The sequence below is a fragment of the Equus caballus genome, chromosome 8 (assembly GCF_041296265.1).
Source record: "Equus caballus isolate H_3958 breed thoroughbred chromosome 8, TB-T2T, whole genome shotgun sequence".
NCBI classification, from domain to species: Eukaryota; Metazoa; Chordata; class Mammalia; order Perissodactyla; family Equidae; genus Equus; species Equus caballus.
Window position 1 is genome coordinate 3,790,383 of NC_091691.1, and position 27,825 is coordinate 3,818,207.

The 27,825-nt window shown below is 56.3% G+C and overlaps 2 protein-coding genes across 5 annotated transcripts in view; both read right to left on the minus strand.

Annotated features, from left to right (window-relative positions):
* Nucleotides 1-15,161, minus strand: part of SMARCB1 (SWI/SNF related, matrix associated, actin dependent regulator of chromatin, subfamily b, member 1) — a 33,260-nt gene extending 18,099 nt beyond the window's left edge. The window contains exons 1-5 of one of the 2 annotated variants that reach the window (XM_023646759.2): nt 14,491-15,161; nt 11,272-11,383; nt 9,455-9,584; nt 5,933-6,070; nt 3,760-3,887 (exon numbers count right to left, since the gene is read on the minus strand). In XM_023646759.2, the coding sequence (XP_023502527.1) occupies nt 3,760-3,887; nt 5,933-6,070; nt 9,455-9,584; nt 11,272-11,383; nt 14,491-14,583 (601 nt within the window). In that variant the 5' untranslated portion in view covers nt 14,584-15,161. Of the gene's footprint in view, nt 1-3,759; nt 3,888-5,932; nt 6,071-9,454; nt 9,585-11,244; nt 11,384-14,490 lie in introns of both variants that reach the window. The other variant, XM_023646758.2, reaches the window with a different exon arrangement.
* Nucleotides 15,162-15,902: 741 nt separating this feature from the next.
* MMP11 (matrix metallopeptidase 11) lies at nt 15,903-25,942 on the minus strand. Of its 3 annotated transcripts, none has more exons than XM_023646756.2 (8): nt 25,770-25,942; nt 20,554-20,783; nt 19,498-19,641; nt 19,287-19,420; nt 18,902-19,143; nt 18,569-18,785; nt 17,567-17,824; nt 15,903-16,623 (listed from the first exon to the last, which is right to left on the minus strand). In XM_023646756.2, exons 1-8 carry the CDS (start codon nt 25,878-25,880, stop codon nt 16,490-16,492), a joined length of 1,470 nt encoding a protein of 489 aa, XP_023502524.2. In that variant the 5' UTR covers nt 25,881-25,942; the 3' UTR covers nt 15,903-16,489. The 3 variants fall into 3 exon arrangements, 2 of the variants coding, with proteins under 2 accessions (XP_023502524.2, XP_023502523.2); XM_023646755.2 differs by having other exon boundaries at nt 17,567-17,934; XR_011441287.1 differs by having other exon boundaries at nt 17,567-17,934; nt 18,569-19,143; nt 25,770-25,931.
* Nucleotides 25,943-27,825: the final 1,883 nt, after the last annotated feature.

Genomic DNA, 27,825 nt, shown 5'->3' on the forward strand with positions numbered 1-27,825 from the left:
CTTCTATATTTTTATTTTAAACCTACCTATATTGAAATGAGTTTCTTGTAGATAACACATTATTGGATCATTTTTTAAATCTACTCTGCCAACCTTTGTTTTCTAACTGGCAATTACTGACATCAGGGCCAAGTCTGCCATTTTATTTTTGTTTTCTATTTTCGTTTTCCTGCCTTACTGTGGGTTACTTGAACATTTTTTGGGATTCCATTTTGATTTATCTACAGTATTTCTGAGCACATCTCTTTGCATAGCATTTTTAAGTGTTCCTCTGCCTATTATGTTATATATATATATATATAACTTATCAGTCTACTGGTTCCTTCACTTTACCAATTCAAGTGAAGTACAGAAACATTACCTCTCTGTACGTCCCTTCATCCTCCTCCATTTATAGTATAAGTGTCTTAAACATTTCCTCTACATACATTTAGAACCACATTAGACAATGTCATAATTTTGGCTTCAACTGTCAAACATAATTTAGAAAACTTGGGAAGGAAAGTCATTGTTTTTACGTCTATGTTTGCTTATCATCTTCTTCCTTCTTGGTGTTCCAAAGTTTCTTCTTTTATCATTTCCTTCTTTTAGCCATTCTTTTATGTTAAGTGTACAAGTGACAGTTTGCCTTCATCTGAGAAAGAGAGCCCCTTCATTCCTGAAGGGTATTTTCACTGGGTGAAGGACTCTGAATTGTCCGTTCTTTTCTTTCAGTGCTTGAAAAACACTATGCCACTTCCTCAGGCCTTCACGGTTTCCGATGAGAAACCGGGTGTCACTCTAGTCTTTCCCTGTAGATAAGGTGTCATTTTTCTCTGGCTGCTCTCAACATTTTTCCTGTATGTTTAGTTCTCAGAAGTTAAATTATGATGTGTCTTGGCACGGATTTCTTTGGGTTTACCCTGTTGAGGTTCGCTCATCTTCTTGAATCTGTTATGTGGGTTTTTTTAAGCATCCAAAGTGATCAGATGGAAACCAACCTCTACAGGCTGCTTGCTGTAGCCATGCCCTGTGATGCAGACCCTGAGGGCCCCGATCACTCCTTTACCGTGTGCAGGAGCAGATTCCATACGTTTTCCTGAGGCAGTTCATGGCACTGCCCTGGGATCCTCTCCTCCCCCTTGGGGGCCAAGGTGGCGTCTACGTAGGCAGGTGTTCTGCTTTGGCAGCTCATCCTCTCTGGAGGACTTCAACACTCCCCCAGGAGGCTGACTACTGAGGCAGATGATGCCATACTTCACCAGCAACTCTGATAAGCTCCCTTTCACGTCCTTCTCAAAGGACATAACCTCGAACTCAGGATTAAATGATGCCTACCAAAAGCTTGTCGCAGCCAAATCCTGGTTACAAAGGACGCCCTGAAGGACATACAGCTCGTTCATGCTGCTCAACTGGTGCTGCTTCACATTTTTAATCCTTCTGTGATAAAGACTCTCATGTCCAACTTTAAGGTTACTTTCAAAGTAAACGAGACACAACTAAAAAGAAAGCCAGCAAATCAACAGCAATTTTGAATGTGCTCTTTCAACTACCATGCCAGGGGTGTGGCCTCCTATCCACCAGTTAAGCATTATAGCTCTTAGACACCCTAAATGCCATGCTGGACTAAAGAAGGGTTTGCAGAACAACACTATTTTGGTTCTCCAAGTGTTTGTACTAAATTCCATTTAGTGGGATACGGTATGTTACATGAGGACTCCTGAGGAAGAACCTGGAGAAACTCACAGTGGAGTTCACGAACGGACGCTGGTCTTCATTACATTATACTGTGTCCTCTTCATGACAGCCATAGGAAACGGTTCTCTCAGATTTAAATACTACGTGCAATTCTGCTTCTTCTGAGCCACCAGCGGCTGCTAATCTTGACCACACTGAGAACTGCTTATCATGTCTCTCTCTGCCTGGTTCTGAAGGGCTGACAGCCATGCCCATCTCCTAGCAAGGTACACCTACTGAATTGTGAGCGTGGACCAGAGCACTGGCTTCATTTTACGTCTCCTAGTTTCATTTTCCCTTGTATCCAGTTATTCCTAACCACTCCTTCTTCCTTTGCTTTACTCTTTTATACTGAGCGTCCCTCCATAAGCTGCCTTACATCCCTTCTGAAACAGGGTGGGGGTATAAACAAACAGTAGGAGCTTTCCACATGTCGTTGAAACAAAGGAACAAGACAATACATGTACAGATGCAATCTGAACCTAAGTTCCTATGTTGGGCCAGCTTCTAAGCTAAGTGCTATAAGAAAAGCAGCAATTAAAAACAAGGACCCTGGGGCCAGCTCAGTGGCGCAGTGGTTAAGTGCGCACGTTCTGCTTCTCAGCAGCCCAGGGTTCACTGGTTCAGATCTTGGGTGCGGACATGGCACTGCTTGGCAAGCCATGCCCCCACTGACCCATTGTTCCGTCTCTAGGGACCCTGGTTAGAGGAAGATGGGCATGGATGTTAGCTCAGGGCCAGTCTTCCTCAGCAAAAAGAGGAGGACTGGCAGTAGTTAGCTCAGGGCTAATCTTCCTCAAAAAAAAAAAAAAAAAAAAAAAAAAGACAAGGACCCTGACCTCAAGTGGTTGCAATGAAGAGAGAGAGATGAATTAACAAATAACTATAACGCAGGCCAGCTGGGATAAGCAAGGAACAGTGTAACAGATGATGCACAGCACTGGCGATGGCCTGGCTTCTGTGAGCTGTCCTGGCCCTGTGCCAGGGTGTCACCAGTGCACTGCACCTGCTCGAGGCAACCATGTCTCAACAACCACATGCATTCCTCCCTGAGGAAATCCCCTCTGGGAGAAAAACTTTTGTAAGCAAATATGTTCTCTGCCATGGAAACGTCTAACAGCAGGATGGAGTTTTAGCAAACTAGGGCACCACAACTCAACAGAAAATTCTGCACCAATTATGAAACCAAAGAAACCAGAAAGATACCTATAAGTGAAGAAAAATAAAATTATATTTGTGCTATAATTACAACTATTTTAAACATGTTTGCATGCAGAAGCGACTTGAAGGGACAATGCAAAACTGAAACTATTATTAGGATGGTGAGATTCTGGTGATTCTAAACTTTTATTCATTCGAAAATGACATTCACTGTTTTTTTGGTCTGAATATAAATAATATGTTTGCTGTGAAAAGTCTGAAAGATGCAGGAAAAAAACAAGAAAGAAACAAATCCACGTGTAACCCTCCTTCGCAGATGGGATGAGGACCAAAGGCTCTGGTGGACGGCTCCTCCTGCCCTATCTCTTCCACATCTGCAGAGTCACACTGGGACTCTGGGAGTTGGGCAAGAGCAGGCATCTGACCCAAGACTTAAAAAAGAGCGAGGACGGGAAGGGGAAGAACGGAGAGCGCGTGGGCAGGCCTCCCGGCCAAGGGGATGACAGAGGCGAGCGTGCACACGCAGCATTGTGAACTAGCAGGGAGATGGATGGGGCTGAAGGGGAGGTCAGGATGAACTGAGGGCCAGGATGAACTGGTCTGAGCAGCACTGAGGTCATCATCGAGCTCTGTGGACCAGCAGCCCACATGCTAGGCCTGAGCCACCCACACTCACCAGGGGAGAAAGGAGCCCAAGGCTCATGTACCCAACCCACAGGAAACAGTGGCAGAAGCAGGATCTGAACCCAGAGTCCACACCCTCCAATCTTTGTCACAATACTCTGAATGTTGTATTCAGAGTCCAGGATCCACCTGATGGGAAAGGGGACTATTCGCCCAACAGCCAGGTCTGGGCCATGCAGAGCCCGACCGCCCACATACCATTCATGTTCCAGGTAAAGGCGTCCCGCAGCTTCTGCCCATCGATCTCCATGTCCAGTCGGATAGGGACCAGCACCTCAGGCTGGGACGCATTCTCGTGGATCACAGCTGGGTCGTGGTCATCAAAGCTGGAAGTGAAGTGTAGGACAGTCACCAAGGGGTGCCTTGGGTCCCCATGCTGAGGGCCTCCCTCTCTGCTGGCCAGAGGGGGAAAGCCCACTTCTCATTGGGACTTGTCAACTAAGCGCAGAGTCAGCAGAGACGGGGCCAGCAGGAGTCCCAGGACCACAGGGCTAGAGGTCATGCTTCATGGACACACAGGGAAGGGAGAGGGAGCAGCTGACTCGGGTAGCAGGACAAGACCTACATGGACTCCGAAGGAAGGGAGATTTAATCCCCCAAGCGGGCAGGACTTCCATGGAAAGCTGTGGGGAGGAAAGACCTGAGCAAGGCCGAGGGGCAGGAGCACTGAGGAGCTGCTGAGGTGGCAGCAACCAGCGCCCTGAAGGGGGAGTGCAGACTCGATGGGGGCAGCGCAGGGGCACTGGGAAGCCACAGGGTACCCAGGAGCCGACAGTTCTCCATCTCAGGCTCCAGAATCCAGCTTCTACCCTGAGGGAGCCCCGGGAGGATGAGCAAGGGCTTTATGTTGTCACATCTGTATTTTAGGAAGACAAAGAGGGAAGAGATGGGGCACAAGGGGATGTGGAGGCCAGAGAAACCTAAGGGTGTCTGCAGGATACAGAGAGGGCTGCGAACTGCTCCCACAGAGCTTGGTGAACAGAGAGCAAACATACCACGTGACAGACAGGCACGCCAGGGAAAGGGGCAGGAGTGGCAGCCCCGAGAAAGTGACATTCAAACAGAGATAGGAAGGAAGAAAAAGGTGGGAGAGGAGGAGGAAGAAGGGAAAGAAGGGAGAAGGAGGGAAGACAGGGTGAGGCAAGCAGATACTGGCAAGCAGGGAGCTTTCAGCAGAGGAAACTGCAAGGGCAGAAGCTTCTGGGCAGCTTTAAATGCAGTAAGGGGGCCAATATGCCTGAGGTAGAGTGAGTGAGGCAGAAGGCGGTGGGAGAGGCAGCCAGGAAGCGGGGACACCGCCAGGACGCCGGCCCCCGATGTCTGTGACAGGGCGTCAGGAGGACCTGCATGCAGGAGTGGCTCAGTCGCCCTAGGTGAAAGGGCCCAGGCCTGACAAGGAGCCAGCCAAAGGTGCTCCAATTCCCGACACTCGGAAGGCTGAGCAGGTAGGACCTGCGGAGACCCACTTCACAGCGTGAGGAGGAGTAAGAGTTCCGGGGTTCGGGCCTGAGCAAGGGAAGGAGGGGATGACTGCACCTCGGGATGGAGAAGTGCACAGGCAGCATGCGACAGAGACCTGAGGATGGTGTCTAAGGGCAAGGCCGGGCTGTAGAGATGAAGGTGGGGGTGGGAGCTGGAAAAATGCTCCCCAAAAGCTATCTTTGTCCTAATCCCTGGAACAGGTGAGCATGAATCACCTTATATGGCAACAAAAAGGGGGAGGGGACTTAGCAGATGTGATTAAGTAAGGATCTTGAGAGGAGGTGGTTAGGTGAGCCAGCCCTGAATTTCACAAGTGTCCTCCTAAGAGAGAGACGGAGGGAGATTTCACAGACAGATGAGGAGCTGTGTGACCAGGAGGCAGAGGTTGGGGATGCAGCGCAAGCCAAGGAATGCTGGCGGCCTGCTGGCTGGAAGAGGCAGGACTGGATGCTCCCCAAGAGCCTCCAAAGGGACTGTGGCCCAGCCAGCACCTTGATTTTGGCGCAATGAAACTCCTGGCCTCCAGAACTGTGAGAGAATACATGTGTTGTTTAAAATCACCCAGTTGGTGGTGATTTGTTGTGGCAGCCACAGGGAACTAACGCAGCAGGAGTCACAGCAGGATGGCATCTGGAACCGCAAGAAGAGGTCCAAGGACTGCGCCTCCAGGAACACTACTTGTGGTGCCGGGGAAAGGAGGGGAGCGCAGCGAGATGGAAGCAGGCAGAGCCGGGGCTGGGGTGAGCCGGAGACTGGTCGCGCTGGAAGCCCAAGTCAAATCGCTTCAAGGGGGGGCAGCGCAGCATCTTGGGGCACAGAGGCAGAGTGCCTTTCCAGGGAGGAGGAGACTAAACCGTGTTTGAGGACTGGGGTGGAATGGTGCACTCACCAGAGAGGGAAGGTTCTCTTCTTGTCCCGGCCCATGCGGTTCCTGTTGATAGTCGTGGAGCAGGGCACAGCGTCTAGATGGTGGGAGCTGTTGGGCAGGGTTGGCACCCACTGGCTGTTCCTCTTGGCTTTCTGTTCCCTAGGGAGAAATGGGAAATCCCTCCGCTGAGTCTCTGAGCCTGATACAGCCCGACAGGCATCAAGTCGTGGTCAGTGGATGCCCAATGCGCCCCTGCTGGGCTCCAGACCCCGATGGGGACCTCTGTGCACCCCAGACTCTGCAAGAGTATTCCCTCGGCTCCCACGGCACCCACTTGGAGACACCTGGGGAGGGGAAGGATGCCCAGACACAGCCAAGTGCACGAGCCACAAGGCAACACATGTCATGCTAGGCAGGACTCCACAGAAGCCCTGTTCCTTCTGTAAGGAGGGGGCACGAGGAGGCTTCCCAGAGGAGCGGACCCTGGACTGGAACCTCAAGCACTGAGGTGGGTTCACTGCGGGGGATGGAGGGGCGGAGGGCAGCTCAGGAGGAGCACAGACGGCAGCAGGGAAGAGGCAGCAGGGTGCAGGCTCGGCAGGGGCTGGGACTGGAGACACAGAGAGGGTCCAATTCCAGGGGCTGGTGCTGAGGAACCGGCTGTACTCAGCAGGGGCTGAGTGCCCCCGGGGCTGAAGCAGGGAGAGATACGATCAGACTGTTCTTTTAGACACACTGTTCTTTTAGACGTGCGGGCCTGAGAGGGACTAGGCAGTGCTTCTGGCCTCCAGGCTTCCAGACCAGGAGAGTGAGAAGATAGGTTAGCAAAAACTTTCAGAAAGTGGCACTCAAAGTAATTCAAATAGCCCATGTCCATAAAGGGCTCATTCTTCTCTCCAAATTACAGGTTGCTTTTACCACGAGGAATATATCAAAAGCTACTTTAAACTGAGGCTCTGGGGCCGGGTTTGACAGATGAGAGTGCTCGGGTTCCCACAATGCTCTGCGCGCCCCTTTACCATCCCAGAGCTGCCTTCGGGAGTGAGGCTGTGAGCAAGGTGAGGGCACCAACCATGTGTAAGTCACCTTTACACCCAACACCGGCACCGCATCTCCTGCATTCAGCAACTGCAGGCTGCAGTTCAGAGGATGTGACAACTGCTGGGCTTTCTGCTGCCACACAATACCCTTCCAGGGGCCCTTGCCCTTCCCATGGAGTGGGGGGGCGGGGGGGGGGCAGGGCAGAGGCGTGGCCACGACCTGCCTGGCCCTTTCACTCTTTTGTCTTCTAGCGCTTGGGCCACTTTCCCTGAGGCTCAGGGCCAGGGGCAGCCCTTGACTGAGGGTGGGGGCAAGGAGGGATTCACAAGACCAGATGTGGCCAGGACTCTATCAAAATAGTGGCCCATACCCAGGTCTGGCTCTGACCTTATGACCAGCCTTTACCTTATAGCAGAGATAGAGAAAAACAGGGCTGTGGAACTCATCTGGGCAGGGCTAAGAGAGCTGGGGCAGCAAGATGGGGGTCGCCACCACAGCCTATCTGGCTAGTGGTTTCTACTCCTGGTCACACAGACTCACTCAGAGCATAAAATTTTAAGTAGTAAATTCCTGTGCACTGCCCAGACCAAGTGGCTCCCAGCGCTGGGGCGGGGCCAGGAACAGAGATTCTTTACAACTCCCATGGGCGAGGCCAGGAGCAGCTGGGCCTGCATTTGGGAACCACAGGTCGAGACCACCACCTCTTTCTGATTGGAACGCCTCCTAGAGGCTGCACTAAGGAGCCTCCCTTTCCCCAAAAATCCTGTCCTATGTTAGCAGCGACCTCGCTCATTTCCAGGCCTGCACTGCTCTGCCGAGCCCTCCTGTCTGGTAGCTTTCTTAAGTGGACAATGCAAGTTTGTCACAGACACCTTGAGCACGATGACACAGCCATACACAGAATCCAAGAATCTGATTCAACCTTCCAAGGAGTTAAACTTTCCTTCCACAGCAAGGAGGTCTGCCGGAGAGCCCCGAGGGGACATCCAGCCTCCGCTGACCTGCCCAATGACAGGGAGGGGAGGTGCCAGTCCTCCTATGAGGCTAACTGGGCAGTGGAAGGTGCTTCCTCAGTGTGGAGCCCACCAAAATGGCTTCCTTCAAACCTCCACCCTCCACCCCTAGAGTTCTGACCTCTGGGTAACAGGCTCCCACTCCCTCAGCTGTTCCTCATATGACACAATCATCAAGAAAGTGTTTACTGCCCCAGAAGAGGTTCTTGGCTGGTGTGTGCAGACTTGAAAGTCCCATCCATATGTACACAATTTCCTTCTGTGACTTCCCTGGTGAAGTCTAGCCATCCTTCTATTCTTACCACATCCCTCAGGGAGAAGGAAATCTGCAGAGCACACATCTGTAACACTGGCCAGGTTGGATGGGTGCCACCTTTTTCTGGGGGGCAATTCTAAAAACAACATCTGGAAAGAAACGATTTTCCATAACCACATCACTCTGAACAATAACCCTCTTTTTTTCCTCCTTAGTGCTCCCAGGGTTTGTGCATATAAACGTATATTTTCTTAAGAGCTGAAAGCATAACGGGGGTATGCCGCACATCGCACTCACATGAACCGTGTTTCGGGTTGCTGAGAGTCCACTTAACTATGCCGTATGGGGGGACGGCCTGGTCTATTCAGGCGGCTGCGTCTTCACTCACTCAGTCTTTCCCTAAGGCCGGACACACTCAAGTGGCTCCATATTTCCCATTATTATTCACAAAGCTATCAAGAGCATCTCTGTACATATAACATTTCTTGTTATTGTTCCTTTAAATTATTTTTCTGGGACAAATTCCCAGGGGTGAAATTAACGGCCCAGAGAACAAAAAAAAAATATTTGAGCTCATACTGCTTTACAAAAAGACCCTGCCCATGGAGTGTGCGTGAGCATGCCAGCTTTGTTGCTCCTTGCTCAATTCTCCATGACGTTAATTATTTATTTTTTTACTTTGAATTTTTCAAATCACTCATAAGGACAAACATTGTTCCCTGTAGTGTGTTCACTCCTTGTACTTTCAGTGTGGACCACCCACCCTTTACTCATCTATTTATTGGAGTATCCAAATTTTTCTTCTAAATCTGAATGAACAGACTCTTTCTACGACACAGCAACTTCGCAATTACTTACCTATTTAATTATTGTAATTAAATTAATTACTGTAATTAAATTTAATTACTGTAAATACTCTTTTAAAGGTTCTAGGTTTATACATTCAAATCTATTGTTTGTTTCTCTTCTGAGTTTATCTGGGCCACTAATTTTTCTGACACATTAGTCCCACTTTCAAAACATTCCTAACAACTCTCCACAAGCCAGGACCTGGCTTATGTTTCTTAGAAATTCCAAAGATACACAAGAAACTTAGGAAGCTGGCTTAGATGATTTGTAAGCACAGTGGGTAAAGTGTTTAAAAGTACTTCGGTTCAACTTTTCCCCAACCAGACCTGGAGTATGAGGAAAATACCTGTGGGTGCCCCAGAGCTCACCCTGGCCCTGTGTTACCTGAGGTAGGTGGGGGGCTCCGTGCTGATGGACACCGCCTTGTACTTCTCATCGTTGCCATCCAGAATCTCTTCCACCTCTGAGGCTTTTAACAGAGTCACGCTGGTGGCCAGGGTCGTGTACCCATGATCTGTAAGCAGAGATGCTGCTGCGGTCACCCTGCTGGTGGGGCAGCGGGCAGCAGCAGCCAGTAGATGCAGCGCATCGAGGTCCTCACATGCTGAGGTGGGAAAGCAGGTGTCAACCTCACTACAGCTCAATGCTGGCCTCTTCCAACAGGGCAATCTGGACTGAGCGCTTGGTTTAAAGGTCCTACTGGGGAAACACACCCTGAGGATTTCCTTGGACAAATCTGTCCCAGGAGCACGGGCTCCGGGCACAGAGCAAGTGCACAGGGCAGCAGCAGCTACAGCACAGCACAGCCAATAGGGCCTCTCAGGAGAGCAGGAAGGCTCTAGAGTAACACCCCCGTGGGAAGAGGTCTGACACCACTGCAATCCATGACATGAAGCAAAGTGGAGAGATGGAATGAAAGATGGCAACTACTTGTCTTTTAAAACAAGAGCCCAGAGAGTTGGAAAAAGCTGCTTCACACGGAACATGAACTCCTGGCTCTGCGCCAGGCGACACTTGCTGTCTGGGAAGCAGGACAGATTCTGGGCAACTCGACCCACAGCTCTTCTAGGGAACCTCGGGCAAGAGCTGCTACCTGTCTGCAGGTCCAGCCTGGCTTCTCCTGGAGAAACAAATCAGTTAGGGGGAAGGTGGCTCCACAGCGTGAGGCGGGAGCGTCACTGAGAGTTCACTGGCGGCTTGCAGAGGGGAAAGCGAAGCTGGAACTCACTGCGTTAGTGACTAGCACTCCACTGGGCCGGAGGGAAGACAAAAAGGAGACTCTTTAAGCAAGTGAGTGGAAATGTTACAGCAGCAGATAAAAAAGAAGCTCTGGCTCCTGCATTAAAAGAACACTACTGTGCCCACAGTGGACAATTCCATAGCAGCACCTACAGACACCACCAGACAGGACAGACTGCAAAGCACACACACGCACACGCGCACAGGGCTTCAGGGTGGGTCTCACCCAGGCCCGGGCAGCTGTCTACAAGGCACCATTGCAAGTGGGAAGCAGTTTCGCCACCTGCCAAACGTTGCGCTGTGTCCAAACCCAAAGGTACCGGGAAACCCTCCCAATGGAGCCTCAGTGTCCGAAGAGCATCCTGCACCCTGCACAGAGCTGCCACACTGGAGCACACGAGCTTCTCCAGCGTCGGCGGCTCCCCGACGAGCCCCAGGGACACCGCAGGCACGATGAGCAGCCACATGCACATGAGCTCGAGCACACTGGCTGCCAGAATGAACAGGATGGAGGTGCTCAGGGAAGCAAAGCGGTGAAAGCCCCAGACGGGAGTGGGAGCTGGGGCCACCACCCGCCGCTCAGGCTACATGGAGGGTGACTACGGCGACACGCCCACGGCAGATGGCAGAGCATCACAGCATTCCTAAAACGTTTTGAGACCAACATGTCTTCACAGCACCTGCTACTGTCACAGCTCCGTCCCCGCCACCCAACTGTCCCCACTGAAAACACATGACAAACATATTGTCAAAGGCTCCCTGGGGCCGATTTCTCTCTCGCTGCACGCATGCTCCGGGGCCAGCCCGCCCCCAGGATGCTCTCTGCCTCCCTAAGGTCAGGGCTGCAGTGAAGACACTCTGGAGTGAAAACGTTTTATCTTCATGACATAAGCGAGTGGTTTTGAAACAGGTTTACAAACCCTCGTGAGACGCACCCTTAGTGTTAGGTTTTGTTTTTTTACCATGTGACGATGCAACTATTTTCTTCCTCTCCTCCACAGTGGCTAGTCGCCTCCAGAGTGAGGGGTATCTCTTGTACAGAGAACCTCGGAACATACGGAGGTAGTTTCCCACCTATGAGTAAAGCAAGAAGGCTCATTATGAGGGTCACATCTCAAGGCGGAAGGGGAGGGTCCTGGTGCAGAGGTCTGCCAGATCAAGTGATGGAAAAACAAGCCTCGAGTTGGCCCCCAGGCGCCAGGCTTTCACAGACAGCGATAAAAACACATTCTGCTGACATCAAGAGTTCAAGAGCAGTGCACATCTGGCCCGCATCTGCCCCTCCAGGCAGGGCTAATAACATCCACATCCTGATTACACGACAAGACGCTCAGGAGGCAGGCCCCCAGGGCTGACCAAGAAGCCCCCAGAGCTCACCGAGAAGCTCCCCAGGATTTTGATTTTGGCACTGTGATTTCTGGCACTTTCTAGAAATGTAAGGCCTCCTTGACTTTCTTTTTTCTTAAGAACAAGACTTTGATATTTTTACAATGTAATAAACACCAGAAAGGTCTTTTAATTTTAAACAGATGCAGAATAATTTCCCCCATGGCCCCTGTTGCTTTGTTTAGTAACAAAACTCAAACCAGGGATACCAAAGGAATTTTCCAGAGTTTAAAAAGCATTATCAGCAATCACCAGCTTGCTACATAAATCACTACTGGCCCAAACAACAGCTTCAGTTTGCTTGCACCAAATAAAGTATGACTTCCTTAATGAAAAGAAATCTAATCCTAAAGTTTTTATAAAGAAATCCCATTGTTTCACAGACTTTTTTAAAATGCCCACTTAAGTCGCATGGCAGGGACAGCCAGCGGACTGGGTGCCAGGTGCTGGCTCCACCTGTGACTGCGAATCACTTTCCTTTTCTGGGTCTCCTTACTCATCTGTCAAATGTTCAGCAACTCCGAACTTCACCCCACGAAGGACCACTTCTGTTATCTTCCCATTTACCTAGTCAGCATAGTATATTTATTAAATAAAAATATTTCTCCATTTTTCATGAATCCAAGATTTATATTGGCAACCAGAACTGCTGAACAGTGTGACAAAAGGTGGCCACAGCCAGTGACTCGTGCTCCACACAACAGGCACAGACACCTGCACATTATTTGGCTTGAGTGTCATTACCATCCAAAAGCAAATGTATCGTTTCTCTTAGGTTTCCGCAAAGACACTGACAATATCGCCCCCACTACTACCTTGTAGGTCCCACAGGGCTCCAGGGCTCCTAGGCCCTTCCCTAGAATCCTTTGGAACTTAGGAGACCGGGGCTTGCCTTCCTGGGTTTTCCCAGAACCAGCCTTGGCCCTCTCTGGACTCAGGTTTCCCAAATGTAGAATGAAGGGGTGGACCCGGGCATTTCTTCACGTTCTCTCACCTCTGTGACTCTGGCTTGGGGAATATAGCTGCCTGCAGATGGCAGAGAAGAGTGACACACATTCCCCATGACTGCAGACACCCTCCCAAGGCCACTGTGCAGATGTGGCACGGGGGCGCTGAGTGTGTTGCTACTGCCGGCCCACCTCTCTGAATACGGTGCTTGTTTTCCAAGGGGAAGGGGCCTGGTGGCCACACACCCAATGCTGTCACAGGAGCTCCTGGATAACACAGACAGCACTCTGATCCTGAACCCTTCCCAGACCTCCAAACGTCTGACGTTTGTTAAGCCAGGCCTGAGAGAGCAAACCACCTCTCCCCTCTCTCCTCTGGATCTCTACAGACTGGGGCTCAGGACAACTGTTCTCCTCAGGAGGGCTGAAAGAGAAGACTGTAGTTAGCTTTCTAGAAACTAAAATGTGTTATAGGGAAGATCTTAGAGACCATTCAATCTAAACATCTCATTATACACGTGAACAAATGACTCGAACGCAAAGCAGGCTGGAAGCAGGCCTCCCAACGTCCTTCCCATATGGCCACGGGCTGCTTCTCCATTTGCTCTGCCTAATCAATGAAAGCTTACTTTTCAAAAGTGCCTCCCACTGAGTCAAGGCCAATCTGGCTGCTCTTCCTGCCCACTAGATCAGGTAAAGGTTTCTTTAAACAAGCTGCCCAATATCACAAACTGACACTCCTATCCTGCATTTAGGCAGGTGCCCACCAGCCAGTGAGGACCATCTGAGCTATGGCGATGGACAGGCACTGGCTCCATTGCCCCAGCACAGGACCCAGCACAGCTCAGTGTGACCATCACAGGGCTTAATTCACTCACATTATGTTCGACTGTGAAGAAAGAACCAGGAACTGTAAAAACAGTAATTAGATGCTGGTGTCTGATACTGACAACTGCCACAGGGAGAGGCGCCCTGGCAGGCTGTACCTGCTGTAGCTCTCCAGGATCCACTCTTCTCCTCACGCGAGACACACACATCTGAATTGTACTGGCACGTTTTTTTTTCTTAAAGAATATGCACTATCTGAGGGCTCCCCTTAGACCAGAAAGGGCTAGTTTGAGGCAATCTGGAAAAACTTAATATACTGAGTACAAACTCCCAGTGAAGGACGAGTTGTACGGTGTTCCTAAAGCCAGTCGTTCAGCTGATTCAACCAAGTGCTGTGACTTCCAGTTAAAGTTTAAAGATCTTCAGGATCTTTCCCTCCTAGTAATTCTAAGTTCAAGATATCCAAAGTGGCAACTGCTCCGGAATTGCTGATAGAGCTGCCTCACGGCCTGGGGCCTTATCAAACCAAAAGCAAGCATCCTCCTCCCGACCTGTTTCCTCACCGCTAAAGAAAGGTCAGAACACTTTCCTCAAAATCCACCTCAAAGGCAATAACACGTGAGAGGAGCCCTCACTAAGCCTACGTTCCCAGCCCGCGATTTCAGGGTCCCAGAGGTAGCAATGGAGGAGGGGCGCGTGTGAGATTCCCAACATGCCCCCCAGAAGCGCCCAGGGGCTAACCCGAGCTGTACCAACTCAGCGGGAACCACCGCCCCCGGGGAGCCCGGGTCCCGGCAGCGGGGCGTATCCCCACCCCCGCGACAGGGGTAAGCAAACCACGAGCGCCGAGGGCGCGGGGCGGGGCCCGCCGACCACGCCCCCGCCAGGCCACGCCCCCAGCGTCCGCGTGCGCGCGCCCTCCCGCCGCGATGAATGGAGACGCGCGTTCCCGGCGCGCAGGCCCGCCCCGAGGCTCCCGCCGGCCTGGGGCCGAGAAGCGCGAGGAGGCGCCGCGGCTACCTCAGAGCCGATCATGTAGAACTCGCCGTCGTCCTCCAGCTGGAACTTGACGGGCTTCTGCCCGAAGGTCTTGCTCAGCGCCATCATCATCATTGCGGCGGCGAGGCAGGGGGCCGAGGCCGGGCTGCGAGATCGAGAGGGCGCCCCGAGCCGAGGGGAGCGGACGCCGGGAGGCAAAGGACAGGCCAGGCCGGGGGCTCGCGCCGCCGCCGAGCTCCTCAGCTTCAGACACCGACGACGAACAGGCCGCCCTCAGTGCGCACGCGCGGGCGTTGACGCTGACGCGCGCGCCGCCGCAGCCCAAACAAAAGACCGGGGCGCGCGCCCGCGGGCCCCTTAAAGGAGCCAGGACCCGTATCTCTTCTCAGGCAGCCTCCCAAGTGGAGGTACCGAGGAAAACTTCTCACGGACAGGAATAGTAACCGAGGCCCTGACTCAGGCGGTGGCTTTCGCAGGCTCACAGCTGGGACTGGCAGTCAGCCCAGTGGAAGAGGAATGAAATGAGGCCTGAAGGCCCCGGCAGGCCCGAGCCATCCTTGCCTCAGTTTCCCCACCCAGGAAGGCAGTGCAGCTGAGTAGATGAGAGGGCTCCTAGGAGCCGAACCGATACCGCAGTTCCGAGCTCACAGCTGTTCCTGCGGCTGTGGGGATGGGCGGGATGATGACACTGCGTGGGCTTGGCAGGATTCCAAGGCCCAGGTAGTATTTGGTCTGGCTGGTGCACCAGATGAGTGCTGGAGGGGAGGGAACTTCATTCCTGCCCTAACTGTGCTTTGTGCCTACAACCCAGCTGTGCGGTGACACTGGCCAGCCCTGCCCCAGGCGCTTAGAGCCTGGAGCGGTGACCCATGCTAACAAAGCATCAGAGCACCGTGATCCATGTATCCAGGTGAGCAGGGCAGCAGGTCAGAAACCGCCCCCTGCTGACAAGTTCATATGGTTCCAGTCTAATAGAATTGCAGCTGTGAGAGGTGCCACTGTGAAGAAGATACATGCTGGGCTGGGCGGCGCGCAAGGAGACACTCCAGAGTTAGGAAGGGTTGGCCGTGGCAACCATGAGTTTTGCTCTGTGTCCCAACAGCCGTGGGCAACGGTATTTCAGGATGGTGGCTGGGATGAGGTGTGATAGGATGAAATGACCACTTAGTGGAGGAGGATCTGAGGGGCAAGTGGGGAAGTGGGCAGCCAATTTCAAAGCCACTACAGGCATCCGGTGAGACGTGATGGAGGAATGGAGCGGGAGGAGCCCCAAGCATTGTGTCCAGCCCCAAGGACCAGAGGCTTGGGGGTGGGGTGGGCTGTGACCCTGGCTCCCAGGACAGAGTAGGTCCCAAGCCAGGCCTCCCACCTGCCTGGCCCATCCCTTTCCCCATCCTGGCCTCAATGTCACAGAGAGACCCCAGGCAAGCAGATAGAAAATGACCGTGTTTAATAACAGTCCTTAGTTTTTTAAAAAAAGACTTTGTACACACTATACACACATTTACATGGTTCTGGAGGGTCCCAGTGCTGGGATGAGGTTTGAGGTATGCTGGGGCCTCCAGGGCTTGGGGGCTCCAGCAGGAAGCACCCTCACTCCCCAGCTGGTTGTGGACCTTTTGGCCTGGAACCTGGGGAACAGATCTCCAGAATCACCAACCAGTGAGGGCTCCAGCTCCCCCAGCCCTGCTGAGGTCCTACCCTGAGGGACAGGGATGAAGATTGAGGGTGGCTGGGTTTGACCATGACCCGCATGAGGTGGGGTGGAGCTGACCTGAACCACCCTCACCCTTAATTAACGCCAGAGCCTCCTTCCCAGTATGAGACAGTCGCTGGCAGGTGACCACGACCCACATGGCCCCCCTGCAGTTGTCATGGTGGCAGCACCCCTCCTCAGCCCCCTGAGGAGACATGGGCTCTGTCCCATGCCTGGGGCCCACGGGCACAAAGATGGCCACAGGTATCTAGCCGATGTCAGTGGCCTGGCAGGGGTCAGGGGCCCTGAGGGCATCCCAGCTGGTTAGCGGAAAGTGTTGGCAGCTTCTGTACAGCCGAAGAAGTCGGGTCCCACAAGGCGAGGGAAGCCCTCCAGGGCCTTCACCTTCACAGGGTCAAACTTCCAGTAGAGGCGGCCACGCAGGAAGTAGGCGTAGCCTGAGGAGAGAGGAGAGTCAGGCCTGGGCGACTGCACACTGGGCCCCGCACCTCCCCTCAGGCTGTGCCCAGGGACGGGCACAGGGGGAGAACCAGGTAGGCAGGCCTTGGCCACTGCTAAGTTCCTTGAAAAGTGCAGGCCCCAGGCCGGCCCTTCTAGAACCTCCCTTCCCTCAGGGAGCCCTGTCTACCTGCCCCAGAGTCGTCTGAGCTACCACCCAGCCTGACAGATGCTGGCAGCCTCAGAGGCCCCGCTCCTACCTCTCGGGAAAGCAAGTCCTGCTCTCCTCACCACCTCTCCTCCAAGTCACTCTACTCCTGCACCCACCAGCCACAGATGGGCCTCTTAAGTCAAGGTGGATGATAAGGGCAACCTGGAGCTTCAGAGCCTGAGGCCACCACAGGACAGCTCTCCCAGTGGGCTCTGATGTGGGAGAGCACAGAAACAAAGCAGGGATGGGGGACAGGAGAGAGCACTGGACTGTGAGACCCCAGTCTAGTCCTTTGAGATAACAGGAGGCCAGGAGGTTCAGTGGTTAGGAGCAGGGCCTGCCTAGGTTGGGGGCCTGGCTCCCCACCATCCACCTGGATGGCCCTGGTGAGGGACTCATTGCCTGAACCTCTGCTCCTGTGGAAACTGGATTTGTAAGAAGTGCTACATCTGAAAATTGCCTGAGACGTGTAAGGAGCTTGGCACTGCGTCTGGGGTCCTCAGTGTGCGGCGGTTATCAGTTTACCAGCTATGGCCGAGGCCCTGGGCAAGTCCTTGCACCTCTCTGGCCCTGATGTCCTCATCTGCAACATGGGGATATGGCACTGCCCTGGCGGGGCTCGGGGAAGGCACTGGACAAAGCACCTGGGGTGAGGAGCTGATGCCTAGCCACCACCAGAGGGAGATGCGGCTGCTGCACCACTGCCGCCAGCCAAGCCACCCTCCACACACCGTCAGCATCCTGGAAGGCGGCATCGATCTCAGACGGCACCCCTCGCCAGTCAGTGACCCGGCGGGGCACGGGACTGTCCACACGGCGCGTGCTGGGGTGGAAGCGCCAGTAGTCTCCGCCACAGAAGAAGTAGATCTTGTTCTTCTCGGGGCCCCAGACCAAGGCGGCGTGGACTGGGGCCCCCAGCAGGCCCAGCTCCGAGAGGGGTGCGGGACCCAGGACTGGCTTCTCGCCGTCGTACACCCAGTACTGAGCACCTGCCAGAGGGGGGAGGCTGCAACGGAGCTGCGCAACTGCCATGGCCAGCCACCACAGGCCTGCCCAGCCGCCACCACCGCCACAGACTCTCCCAGCCTCCGTTCCCTGTCTGTAAAACAGAGGCCAGGAACGCCTGCTCAGCACCCCCAGATGGAAGCTGGAGCCAGCAGGACAGGCGCAGGCGCTGAGAGGTGCCCCGTGGAAAAGGGTAGTCTAAGCAGCAGAGAGGCCGCCTGGCCTCCCGCTCCTTCCCCTGGCATGTGGCTGCCCATGACAAGTGCTTGCTGAGCACCCCAGCGGGGCCTTTGTTTATGAAGTCCCTGCCACCTCGAATGCTCCAGGCTCTCGTCTGACAGCTGAAAGTTAACAGAACAGGCTCTAGGCCACATCCTAGTTCTGCCTTTTCCAAGCTGTGCCCTCAGGTGAGTCACTTCCCTACCTGAGCCCCAGACCTCCATCTCTGACCAGGGGTCATAATCACTCCTGCTCCAGTGGGTGGCTCACGGGCTGACTGCGCCAATCCACAGACCCCTGTGCAATACCGTCTAGCCTGCTCCCAACTCAAGAACCACCGCCTCCGGGAGCCTCCCAGCTGTGCCCAGAGCAGTGAGCCATGCTCTCCCTTGGCCCCAAGGCTTCAGGGCACCCTCCGTCTGCCCATAATGTCTGTCTGTCCCTCCCCTTGGCCATAACATTCCTGTCTCCCAGAAGTCTCCTGGGTGTGACACCCAGCCCCCACTCACCTTGGAAGAACCAGATGTGGCCCTGAGCATCCTCGAAGGCTGCATCCACAGGGCTGGGCAGTCCCTGCCAGTGGCGAGAGGCCAGTGCAGGGTAGCCAGGCTGCAGCCGGCCCCCACGCAGCCGCCACACAAAGCCTGCCTTGAAGAAGAAGAGCTCGCCACGGATGGTGGAGACCGCGTCAAAGGAGACGTCGCATGCATCTGGTGGGGCTTCCGGCTGGGGTGGGAGAGAAGGGCCAGGAAAGAGCCCACGTTGGAGCCACAGAGGCTAGTGGAGCAGTGGAGCTGGGTGCAGGGCCTCACCTCCGGTCTTCCCACCCTCCTGCGCCTCACCTCCAGTGGTGCAATCTCGTTGGTGTCCACCCCAGCCTGGGGGCCCAGGGCCGGGGGCCTGGAGGTGGGGGCTGGCCGAGGCCGGCCATATAGGTGCTGGATGCCCCTGCGGTCATCTGGGCTGAGGCTCAGCGGGTAGCGGAAGGTGTAGAAAGGGGACATAAGGGCCTTAGCAGCCGTCGTGTGCTGCAGCCCAAGCACGTGGCCAAATTCGTGGGCTGCCACCTGCAGGAGGTCTGTTCCTGGAAAGGGGAAATAGCCCAGCAATCCCCAAACCTCCTGCAGCAAGACCCCGGGCTCCAGACCCCAGCTCAGGGACCTGGCAAGTCCCCATTCTCTATGCTCTTCAGTTGTCCTATCTGGAACATGGGTCCCCAGCTCATACCCTGGTTGTCCCCAATAGTCCAGGTCTCATCATAGTCAAAGTGGACATCCCCTTCTCGGTGGGTCTTGGGGAAGAAGGCATGGGCCAGGATGCCCCCAGGTCCATCAAATGGCAGATTGTCCCCATGCCAGTACCTGGGGTGGGTGGGGCAGAGTCAGTGGCTGCTGACAGGTGGGGCTTATTCCCAAAGGGTCCCAGGCAACCAGTTCACCTGGTGAAGTCGATCGTGATGTCAGCATGGCCCTCGTGCACTTCAGTGAAGGTGAGTGGCGTCACCTCGCTCCACACCTGTAGGGCCTCTGCCACCGTCTGCCGCACCTGCTCCCGCACCAGCTGCCATGGGAACCGGAGGATCCTGGGGGAGGAGGAAGGGCCTGGGCCTCGCTCAGGACAAGGTCCGCCCCTGATGGCCAGGAGTGGCCCCTGGATGCTCAGTGGGAGTGCACGCACACCAGACATGGGCCAGGTGTGCTCTGGGCCTCAGGTAGGGTGCATGGGCCCTCTGCCACATGGGCACATCTTTGGGTGGTTTGTGTGTCCTTAGGTGCACACAGGTGTCTGCATTCGGCGGAAAGGACACAGGACCAAGAGCCCCAAGACCCGCCTTCTAGACCTGACTGTACCACTCACTGTGGGGAGACCTTAGCCCCTTGACCTGCCCCCTCTGGGTTCCCAGTTCCCCACCCAGGACATTTCTGAGACCCCAGCAGTCTCAGTTTTAATGCCCTGTCTTCACGTGCCTCCTCTCCCAGGCCGAGAGCCTGCCTGCAGGATGTGTAAGCCCCAGCATCTGCATCCCTCCCAGGGCCTCTCATCACGGCTTCCCCCTGCACAGAGCCCGAGCTGTCCCAGTAGATCTGGACAGTGATGTGCCTAGTGCCCTAGCACCCTGAGAGGACGGGCCGTGTCTGCCTCATTCGCCATGGAACCCACAGCCTGACCCTCAGGTCCCCATAGAGGCTGCCTGGGTGGCTGAAGGCCATGCCCAGCACGTCTATGGGGCACAAGACGTGTGCGGAGACTCCACGTGCTGGCAGAGGCACGGCCCCCTGCTGTGGGAGGGCACAGGTATGGGGGTATCAGCTGTGTGTGCATCTAAGTTGAGGTTCTGAGGTGTTGGTCCCTGAAAGGCTTGGGGGTCTGCAGACACACAGCTGTGTTAACCATGGAGATCTTTCCAATGTGAGTCTCAGGCGGCAGGGGTGAGGGCGGCCAGCGCACCGCGGACACCGGAGCGATGGAGAGCCGCTCGGGGCGCTCGCCCTACCTGTAGGTGAGCTCTGTCTTCTCCCAGCGCCCTCCCGACAGCACGAAGCGCTTTTGTCGGTTGCGGGCACTTGGCCCGTCAGGCGGGTCAGGCACACCACAGCGGGGAGGTCTGGGGCCGCCAGGCGGCCGGGTCACCTCCTGGGCTGCAGGGCCAGGCGCCAGGCTGCTGGGAGGAGCTTCATGCCAGGGCTGCAGCCCCCTCCTCAGTGGGTGGCGGCGGTGGGCGCCCTGGGCAGGAGAGAAGATGTGAGGCCTGGTCAGGCGCGGCACTGGTGGCTGTGGCCAGGGGCGTAGGCTATCAACACACCCATGCTCAGCCCCAGCCCACTGGCTCGCCGGGTAAGTGAAGGGCGTTCCCACCTCCCAGGCAGGGCCCTTGGGCACGGCTGACTGATTCCTGATGACTGGTTCCCAGGCCTCCTGCTGCCTCCCGCCCCCTCCCCGAGGGCCTCGGGCTGTCCTCTCCACACACACCCAGGAATGGACCCCACAACGCTGCTGAGGAAAAGCCAGGCAAGCTCCTCCTGCTCCCCCCACACGCCCCCAGCAAACACCTTTCCACCTCCCTTTCTTCCCAGTCCCTGCCCCAGACCCCTCTAGTTACAGGAGCTGGCTCCTGCCCGCGACACCCACCACTACCACCACTTCCTAGCGTGGAGGGGCAGCAACCCTGCAGCCCTGCCTGGACTTGCTCACCTGACAAATGGGGATGACACCTCCCACAGTGCTGATCCGAGGGCAAGCAGGGCAACAGTGTAAAGCCCTGAGCACAGCCGTGCCCCCAGTAAGGACCTGGAACTCAGGACTCATTTCTGGGGGGCAGTTTCGCTCGTACCCCACAAGAGCTGGGTGCACGGCAGGGCTAGATGAGGTCTGCCCGCCCCCTCCATGTGTGGGTGTGTGTGGGTGGGGGGAGTAGACAGTTACCAGACGCCCAGCCCCACCCTGCAGGAGCCCCAGGACACAAGCAGTGACTCTGACTTAGATCCCCAATCTCTGCAAGTCCCAGGGTGGAGGTCTCAGTGCTCATGCATGAAAAAAGCAGAAGCTCAGAGAAGTTGGGAGACCCGTGAGGTCGCCTAGCAAGGGAATGGCGAGGCCAGGTGAGGACTCTGGCACCCCAGGCCGGAGGCGAAGGCCTGGCTTGGGATACCGTGCAAAGCAGGAGGAGAGGCACGGAGCGGTGCTGTTGCCGAGAGACTCAGCGCCTGTCTGGTCTGGGCCTGTCTGGCCTGGGTGGCTGTGGCCTCCCCACAGCCATATTTGGGGCAGGAGCCGGGCCACCCAGGCCCCACCCTCGGCCTCTGGCGGCTCTCCCAGGACCTAGGCGCCCCAGGGTTCTGATCAGTGTCCCAGCCCCCCAAGCTCCTGATTCCAGAGCCACCAAGAACTCAACCCTCCAGAGCCCCCCACTAGGAAGGGGTCTTCCGAACACGTGGAGCTCCTGAACCCCTGGGGGCTGTGGAGCTACCTGGGGTGTGAGGCCCTAGCAGTTTTCTCCCAGTCTCAGAGCCTGCTCACTGAACGGCTGGTTAGCTGGCAGAGCCCAGCCGCACTGGGTTGTGGGTTCGAGCGGATCCTGGCCTCACTGCTGATAAGTGTGGCGGAGCCATCAGCTCCACAGACAGGCTCTTAGTCCCGGGATGGGACCTCTCACCAACTCCACCTTCATCCCACCCACTTCTCAGAAGACGAAACAGAGCCTGGAGAAGTTAAGGAACTTGCCCAGGGAACACCTCGCAGGTGGCAGGCTGTCGTGCTCACAGCCCACCCCCTACCTGAAACCTCTGAGGAGGGACCCCGGCGGGCCTCGCCTTGGTGACAACAGAGAAGGAATGGGAAATTACTGAGCACCTCCTACTTCCCAGGCACTTTGCAGGTGGGCTCGTGGAACCCCCACCCCACCCCCACAAAGTGGGGCCCTCACATATGCAGGGGCTCACACTGAGGAGGTGACCCCAGGTCTGTGTGATGAGCCACCAGGGCCTTCCCCAGCCCCTCCCGACACTGCTCTCTAACCTCCGGGATAAAAGGATTCCTTCCTCAACCCTGGCAAGGGTTCGAGGACCCTCCCTGGGAAGGACAGGGCTGTGTTGTCTCCTGGGAGCCCCAAACAGCCCTGGGTCCAGCCTACCAGCTCTGTTTATGCCCATGGGCAGAAATCTCTCCTTCCCCTGCCCCACAGTGAGGCCTGGAGCGGCCAGCCATGGAGGGAGGGTGAGTAATGGACTCACACACCACCCCTTCCTCTCCTGCCCCCACAGGGCACCAAGTCCACACCCAGAGTCCTGGGTCATGGGACACTCAGTGCAGCAGAAAGAGCCTGGGCTGACATTCAGAGGCCTGGTTCTATGCCACGGAGACCCTGGATCGAGTGACCCTGGGCAAGTCACTGCCCTCTCTTAGCCTCAACTTTCCCATCTGTCAAATGGGGATGGCGCCATGGCAAAGGGCTAAATGACCTCCTTCAAAACAGGAGTCACAGCTAGAGGGAGCTTTCAGGTCCAGAGAAGACGAACGGCTTATGCAGGGTCTCCTCGCAGGCCAGCGGCCTCCTGCTCCCCACCCATGTCATGTCCAGTGGTCTTGGAGAAACAGTTAGCAGGAGGCGCTACAACTGAGGCCTCCAGCCAGTGGGATCTTTTTTCTGGGTGCCCATCATTTATGGCTCTTAGCCTCAGTTTCCCCATTACCAGGATGGAACACATGCTTTCTGCCCTACTGACCTCCCACACTTCATCTTCCCGAGTCCTTTCTGGCCTGGAGCCAGATGCCCTAGCTGCAGGCCTGGCACGGAGCAGCTGGCTGATTCCTAAGATGGGTGCGCTGGTCCTCTCATGGCTGCTGGGATTCAGTGAGGTGGGGTGGTGCTCATGACCTCACCTACAGCCCTCCAGGGTCAGGGAGCAGGCATTTCCCAGAGGAAGAAACAGAGCCCAGAGAGGTCAAGGACTTTGCCCAGGGTCACACAGCAAGTCAGGCAAGAGCTGGGCATAGACCTCCTCTTGACCCACAGCTCTCCCCCCACTTTAGCTCTCGGCCTAGCTCCAAAACCCACATTCCTGAGAAGTGTTTCTTCCAGAGCATTCCCTCCTCCTCCTTGGCCAGTAGCCTCCCTTGACCTGCCCTGAGGTGGGCAGGCACCAAACCACAGCCTCAAACATACTCGAGGAATTTCTTGGCCAACTCAGCCTCCCAGCTGAGCTAGAGGCTCGCAGTCAGCCCCTGGACCACCTTCCAATCAAGAAAATGGGAGGCACCCAGTAGAGGGGAGATAAAGGAGGACCCCAGACTAGAGGACCACTGGGTAAAGGCCAGGCTAGTTGTGTCCCTCTCTGGACTTCAGTTTGCTGTTGGTCCAACAGGGATAACTGACCATAGCGAGGTGACATAGCAGAGGTGACTCTGATGGGAGGGCACTTGGTTAGGCTGTGAGGAAGACAGGGGAGCATTACCATGCCGTTCTATGCAGCATCAAGCCCCTCTGAGGCTCAGAGAGGTCAAGCAAGCTGCCCAAGTCACACAGCCAGTTGCTAGGCAGGTCCATCTTCCCCTTCCCTCCCCTCCCCCGGTGGCTCCAGGAGGGAAGACAGTATCTGTCCCACTGGGCTTGGGGTTTCATCAACCATGAAAGCTGCAAACGGGGATGGATAAATATTTACAGAGCATTCCTGGCCCTGACGGAGGCAGCCTGGGGATAAACATGGCGGAGGCGACCCTAAATGCTCCCTGCATAACTGCAGAGTGACAGACAACAGCCTGGCTCAGATCTGGCCCCAGCTGACCCTGTACAAGTGTCAAAGGGGCAGCTCCAGGTGGCGGAATGTCTCCCGGGTGCCTGCTGAGCCCTGTCCTCACACCCTCGCACTCAGTCCTCAGCCCAGCCCTGGGTGCCGTTCTCTCCCGCCCACCTGACACAACGAGAGGGTGAGGGTCTGAGGCACAAGAGGGCTCACCAAGGGGCACACAGGGAAGACGTAGGTCCCTCCAACCCCCGCCCCTGTGGGTTCCAGAGCTACCCAGGGGGATTCCTGACTCTGCCCCAAGGTCTAGGGGACCAGGAGGGGCTGGGCAAGAGGCAGGGCCTGCGGGGAGGTGCCCACCCCCCCACCCTACTCCCCCATCCTGTCCCCTCCTGTTCCCATAGCAAGCGCAGGGCAAGACAGGCCAGGGCACAGCTGGCACGGGTGGACAGAAGGGCCCAGCCTGGTTAGACCTCCCTCCTTGCGGACCACTCCCCCGACTCCTGCCTCTACCCCCCTTCACACGCCCATCCCTGCCTGAGCTGGCTGCTCGCCTCAGCGGCCCAGCGGGGTGGGTCCGAGGGGTCCGGGCGCCCAGGAGCCTGTGGGCGTGCAGTTGCCCGGGCTCTGCCTGGTGCCCTGTAACTTGTTCCTCAAAGCCCCAGCTCAGGGGAGGGTGCAGCCTTGCGGGCACATGCAGGCTGTCCACACACACCCGGTGACATCCCTCCTCTCTTCACTCTGCTGCTCTCTCACACCAACTCTCTTCTCTCCAGATCACACAGTCTTCCCCTCCCCTTTCTCTCCCCACCCCCTTGCTCTCAGAGGGTCTCACTAGCGCTCTCCGCCCCCTCCTTTCTCACCCTGGCCTCACCCTCACACACGCATTGGAGCTACACTCCGCCGCGCAAGCATGTCCTGGCTCCAAGCCTCCCAAACTTGCCGCTCACAGGTGCCCAGGGGGTGGCGCCTCTTCCAGGCTCAGACCCCATGTCCCCCAGCACCCTGCCCTCCCCAGCTCCTCCTTAATCCTCCAGCCCACTGCACACCTGGAGGTGAGCTCACTGAGGCCACACACCTGGAGGCTGACACCAGCCTGAGACCTGCTGTGCTTTGTCCCTGCAATGAAGAGACGGCCCTGTAACCACTCCCGCTGGGACCTCCCCCAGCACACACCCGGTTAGCCTTGTCTGGGGCGCCGAGGAGCACGTCCCCAAGCTGGGAGGGGGCGTGCGTCTAGCGCAGAGTCCCGCCTCACCAGCCTGAGCGCCCCGGCGCAGGCTGCCCTTGCACACCTCCAAAGACGGGAAGCTCACTATCTATCCCGCCCGCAGGGACCCAGAAAGCGTTTCGGGTAACGGGCCGCGCCAGGGCACCCCGGGCACCCCCGTGGGTCCAGCTTGGCCACTGGGCCCAGCCCGCGTGCCCGGCGCCCCCCCGGAGGAGCAGCGGGCCGGCGGCGGGCACTCACCGGTGGCCGGGGGGCCCGGGCCAGCAGCAGCGGCGGGAGCAGCAGCAGCAGCAGCAGCAGGAGCAGGAGAGCGCGCGGGGCCGCGCGGCAGAGCCCGGCGGGCCGAGCCATCCGCCCCGGGGCTGCTGGGCCTGCTGGGCCGCGCCGGCCGCCGCCCCTTATAGCCTCCGCCCCGCCCGGCCCGGCCCCGCCCCCGCGCCTTTTGTTCTACACTCTCCCCGCGGCGGCGGCGGCGGCGGCCGCCGGGGTGGGGGAGGTGGACGGGGAGGGGCTGGCCCGGCGGCGGCTGGGGCCCGGGTCCCAGTCCTTCCCTGGGTGGGGCCGAGCCTGTCACCTCGGGGGCCTGCTGCTGGGTGGCCCTGGCCAGCTGGTGCTACTCTGGGCCTCAGTTTCCCCACCGTGCGGTGGAGAGTCTGAGAGGAGTTGGGTTTCACTCCTCTCGGTCCCTACCCCCACCCTTGGAAGGAGCATCCTGGGCTCGGCTCCCTGGTGGCCTGACCTCTGATATCCTGCTAGCCTATGACAGGTGGTCCTCCCCTTGACCAAGTTCCCCCAGCCCTTAGAGCCTCAGCTGATTCATCTGGAAGGTGGCAGAACAGCCCCTGTGAGGAAAGGGAAACTGAGGCGTAAGGAGAAGGCTGGCCAGCCCCCTAGCTTGAACAGAACAATAATTTATAGATGGGAAAACAGGCCCCAAGAAGGAGGGGCCGGAGAAGGCTTTCCATACCAACAGGCAAGCAGAGGGACCAGGAGGCCCTCCAGTGGGTCAGTCAGAGGGAGGGTGCTGTCAGAGGGGCGCAGCGGGGTGGTGTCTGAGGGGGGCGCTGGGGTCCCAGGGAGTCCATTGGTCAGGGACTAACATTCTCCTCGGGGCCCCTCAGGGCCAGCCACCTGAGAGCCGAGGGAGAAGAGGTGAGCATCAAAGGAGGGGGTGTCCCCATGCTGAAAGGGGTCTGCTACTGGTACACACTCCCTGGGTTGGCCGGGCCTCACTGCCTCACCAGGCAGTTGGCTCCATTCGGGCCACCCTGCAGAGCCAAAATCCAGGCAGCAGCTCCCATCCTGGCAGACAGAGTCCTGAGCTGCTGCAAGGTGAGGCTGTGGGCACCGGCCTGGGCCTAAGAAGGGAGGGTGGCTGGGAGGGAAGTGAGGGCCATCAGGCTGTCAACCCTGCCTCTGGTCCCAGTCCAGGAGCTTTCAGGGCTTCTCCGGGAAGGCTCCACAGAGACCCCTAGAGGGGAGGAGAGGAAAGACAACAGTGACTTTCACTACTTGGTCTGTGAGCAATCTTTTTCTTCAAAGTGATTCACTTTTAAAAATTGAAATGCCTACTTCATTCTTAGCAATATTGGTCAAGAAATTATGGATTTGATGAGCTAATTATAGACTTTTTTTCTGATATACTTGAAAACACATAATTATTTAAATAAAAACATTTATTGGTGTAACTATCTTAAATGCTCTTGGCTATGTCCAGCGGTGCGTGGCTGTACTTTGGGGAACCTGCAGTCCAACAGTTATGGGTGCTGAGGCACAACCACCCACAGTGCAGGCCCGGGGTGGGTGGTCATGGTTACGGGCCAACCATGCTCCCAGCAAGGGGGCTGGCCACAGAGGTCTTCCTGCAGGAGGACCCTGATAAGACTAGAAGGGTGGACCAATTTGGCAAACGGGAACCAGGTGGGCAGGGACTTCCCCAGCAAAGGAGTAGACGCTGGACCAGGCCTGGCACGTCTGAGAGGAGAGAACGCCCCCGCTTCACATGTTCACCTCACCTAGAGCTGGGTGGTCACCCCCACTTCAGAGAGGAGAAAACTGAGACCCAGGCCCAGCCGGGGGTCAGGGGAGGGTCCTGCTTCACAGGCCAGCTGAGAGGATTGTGTGGTAAGAATACAGAGGTGCACATGGCTTGCAGGTACGTGTGGCCCATAAGGGCACGGCAGACACATAACGGAGCGTGCCAGGCCGTGCCGCTTGCCCCACCCCTTCTTTCCTTTCCCTCCCTCCTTCCTCCTCACCGAGGGGCACCTCTCCCCACTTGGGACCACCTCCCTAT

Bases quoted from the DNA above. Each gene is read 5' to 3' on its own strand.
- MMP11 (XM_023646755.2), bottom strand. From the start codon at position 25,880: ATGGCTCGGCCCGCCGGGCTCTGCCGCGCGGCCCCGCGCGCTCTCCTG. The intron at 19,421-19,497 runs GTGAACTGGTTG...CACCCACCCCAG, and splicing joins ATCACGATCGACTTCACCAG to GTACTGGCATGGGGACAATC. The intron at 16,624-17,566 runs GTGTGTGGAGGG...CTCTCTCCTCAG, and splicing joins CGCCTTCCAGGATGCTGACG to GCTACGCCTACTTCCTGCGT.